Genomic DNA, 3,928 nt, shown 5'->3' on the forward strand with positions numbered 1-3,928 from the left:
GTGAAACAGGCTGTCTAGGGGGTATTACCAGGTATGTTGTATGTCAGACCAGGGTGGTGCTTGTTTGGCTCTGCTTGGCACTGGTGAGGCCTCAGTTGAAGTTCTGTGTCTAGGTTTGGGAGCCGCACTTTAGAAAAGATGTGGGCAAATAGGAGAGAGTCCAGAGGGGAAGAACAAAAATGACAAAAAGGGTTTACAAAACCTGATTTATTAGGAAAGTTTTTCTTTTTAAAATGGGCATGTTTTGTTTTGAGACAAGACGACTGAGGAGGGACCTGATAACAGTCTTCAACTACGTTAAGGGCTGTTCTAAAGGGGATAGAGATCAATTGTGGCAGCCCGTATGAGGCCGAGACACTAAAGAGAGCAAAAGCGTTGAATTCTCATAATGCGAGTCACATACTGAGCATTCATTAAAGTAACACATTAAGAAATTAAACCTAGAAGCAAATTTATTTTATTTTTAATCTCAGATAACCTTGCAGGGCACCATTTCAAATAGATTAGTGGTCAAGAAACAAGGAAAGGTGTCTATATTCCAACAGCCACATAATGACAGGACATTAGGTAACATTGTTCCTCTCAAGCAATTGTAAAACATCATTTCCACATGCTACATCAGTTCTTTGAGTTTCATTTAATTCTTGTACGACATTTGTGATACACAAATCAGGGTAGTAACACATAGACCATACTACGATCCTTCTTCCAATTGTTCTTCTCAATTGACTGGAATTGTCATGGTGAACAAATTAGCTGAGAATGTTTTTCCAGTCTATCACCCTCTTAAGAGCATCCTTAACCTCCTTGTTCCTCAGGCTGTAGATTGGGGGTTCAACATGGGGACCACCAGGGTATAAAACACATCAGAGATTTTCTCCTGTTCCAGTGAGTAGCTGGAACTGGGTTGTATGTGGCTTGAGCTCACAGGTCCATAGAACATGGTGACAGCTGTTAGATGAGAGGCACAGGTGGAGAAGGCTTTGCACCTGCCCTTGGAGGAGCAGATCCTCAGGAGAGAGAAGAGGATGTACAGATAAGAGAATATGACAATCAGGAGGGTGGACATGGCAATAACCCCAGAGAAGGCTACAAGCAAAATCTCTCTGATGTGGTTATCAGAGCAAACAAGCTTCAGCAATCTGTTAGTGTCACAAAAGTAATGATTGATGATGTTGGGTCCACAGAATGACAACCTCAGCAAGCCACATGTGTGGATAAGTGAGTTCATGAGCCCCCCTACATATGAGCTGGCCACTAGATGAATACAGACTCTCTTAGACATAACAGCGGTGTAGAGCAGAGGGTTACAGATGGTTACATAGCTGTCACACGCCATCACGGCCAGCAGGAACCCTTCTGTGGTCACAAACACAACAAAAGAGAAGTGTTGAGCAATACAGGCAGAGTAAGAAATGCTTTTACTCCCCACTAAGAAATTCACCAGCATCCTTGGAGCGAAGACTGAGGAGTAGCAGAGGTCAACAACGGACAGGTTACTGAGGAAGAAGTACATGGGGGTGTGGAGTCGGGGATCAACCCTGATCAACACAATCATCCCAAGATTCCGCACCAGCGTAAGAACATAGATCACCAGCAACGTCGCGAAGAGGGGTATCTGCAACTCCTGACGATCCGTCAGCCCCAGGAGGATGAACTGGGTCACCATGCTGTCATTGCCCTCAGCCATTTATATGGGGTGCATGAAACCATACCTGCCGGGATAACAAGAGTGAGCAGCATGGAAGAAGGAAATTTCATGGCATGAATTAAATCTGAATGACATCACCGGGCTTGAATGAGGGTAGTGAATATCTTACAGGAAACCAGCCGCCGTGATGTCTGGGAAGAGCTGGGATGGACCTTTAAATTTACACTCCCTTTTTAACAGGGCTGAGATTTTCAAGGCTGTCTAGGAGATTTAGACATCCAAGTCTCCATAAAATTGACAGGAATTAGGCATCCAGTTCCCGATATGGAGTTTCCAGATTCATGTATATTATCCCAAATTTTCTCCAATCAAATATACCTGGCATGGGTTTGAGTTTGAGGTAGCTCCTTTATATTGTCTGCTCACTGAGGGTAAATTAGAAAGCACTCCTACTTTAAATCCTTCCGGATTAGGGTGACCAGACAGTAAATGTGAAAAATCGGGATGGGGGTGGGAGGTAATTGGAGCCTATATAAGAAAAAAGACCCAGAAATCGGGAATGTCCCTATAAAATCGGGACATCTGGTCACCCTATTCCAGATAATCCTTTTAGATGACTACAATGTCTGTTATGTCCCAGTCACTTGGTTACTGCTGCTTCATAACACATCCCCCGGCAGTGTTGCTAATCCCAAGCATTTGAAAACCATTATCAGGCTTCCAAAAAATCATGCAATTGGCTTAAAATCTTGAGATTTTTTTAAATAATACACAAAGGGTTTAGAGAGGGGGCAGGGAAGTGTAATTCTGTTTTGTGCAAGATTTTTATATTTCAGAATTTGGTTTAGGAACAAACCCACAGTTTTTGAAAAGTCTCTGGAAAAGGGAATGGATCCCTGGAGTCATGGACACTGACAATTTTGGATGTTCCCAGCCCCCAGGGCAATCTGCATGTCTATCTGCTCCAAGGCCCTGGACTCTGGAAGCTCTGAGGTTGCTAGCAGGCCACTGGGCAGGTTGCAAAGGAGCTGGGCAGGTGAACTAGCGGAAACCAGGCAGGATTCTGATGTAGGCAGAGTTTCCTCCATTCCGTGGTGCTGCACTGAAATTGGCCCTTCTTGACGAAATGTTCCAATTTCACTCAGTCAGCAAATTGCAATGGAACAATGTTTCTGGGCTCTGGAGACAGTCACGTTTTCAAGCTTTTCTTAGCAACCCTGAGGGCTAGAAACATACTTAAAAAAAATCTGAGATTCTTAACTGATCACATGACTGAAGGAGCTGAGGCTTTATGAAACGCACCAAATACCATGAGAATTGGTAACTGTGCCTTCAATCTATGCTAGCCTCGCTCTAGGAGATTTCTGGCCCCTTGTCTGCAGTCCCAGTTTCTTACGCCTACTAGTGGTGCACACTGCCAGGTCCTTCATCTCTCTAGGTCATTCGCCATGACACAGGAATATGATACAGGCAGGAAATGGCGAAGGAATAACATTGGCACAGAAGCAACAATGGAAGGCTGTGTGCAAGGCTCTGAAGGAGGGAGGGAGGATGCTTAGAAGAGGGAGCATAGGGGGATTACATGAAGCCACAGGTGAGAGAGTGAGATAAAAGGAGAAAATGCTGTTTGAGAGAGGAGTGTGAGGAGAGTGGAGAGAGAAAGAAGGCTGAAGAGACACGAAGGCAAAACTATGTAACACCTCAAAAGTGAGGCTTTCTCCATTTGCTTCCTTCTTCTGGCTCCCCCCGTCCCCTTTATTAGAACACAAACAGCTTGTTTTCAATCCAAGCCCCTTCACAGTCTATTAACACCATGAGGCTCATCTGCTATTGCAATGTCATCTATCGCCTCTGCCCTCCCACTGCTTCCCATTGGTTACAGTTTTCAAACAAACACGACCATGACTGGGGCTGCTGCAGTGCAAATAATTCCTGTTATTTCCCCCTTATGGTTAGAGATCGGCCACACCAGAACCCACTGGATCCAAGTGTCCGTCTCCTCCCCCAGTCACACACATATACAACAGTGGATAATGGTCAGACTGGCAGTAGGGGCACTAGATTGAGATAGTCCTTTAATTCCTGGCTCTGCTTCACACTCCCTCTCTTACTATGTTTTTCCAGAGAACCTAGTACAGTGGGGCATTGACCTCTAATTGATAACACGACAACAATAAATACAAATTTTATAACCCTGATTTAGCTCTATAATTGGCTGAAAAGCCCATTATCTGAAAATCCTCTTGGGTTGAAGAAGTTGGATCTGAATCTGATTCC

At 44.5% G+C, this 3,928-nt stretch overlaps 1 protein-coding gene across 1 annotated transcript; it reads right to left on the reverse strand.

Moving 5' to 3' along the window:
- Positions 1 to 814: 814 nt before the first annotated feature.
- On the reverse strand, positions 815 to 1,690 carry LOC135981103 (olfactory receptor-like protein COR8). The gene has a single exon (XM_065582400.1). It carries the CDS (start codon positions 1,688 to 1,690, stop codon positions 815 to 817), a length of 876 nt encoding a protein of 291 aa, XP_065438472.1.
- Positions 1,691 to 3,928: the final 2,238 nt, after the last annotated feature.

The sequence above is a fragment of the Chrysemys picta genome, chromosome 2, assembly GCF_011386835.1.
Source record: "Chrysemys picta bellii isolate R12L10 chromosome 2, ASM1138683v2, whole genome shotgun sequence".
Classification (NCBI taxonomy): Eukaryota; Metazoa; Chordata; order Testudines; family Emydidae; genus Chrysemys; species Chrysemys picta.

What these genes read in the sequence shown, in the direction of transcription:
- LOC135981103 (XM_065582400.1), bottom strand. Translation starts at nt 1,690, where the DNA reads ATGGCTGAGGGCAATGACAGCATGGTGACCCAGTTCATCCTCCTGGGG.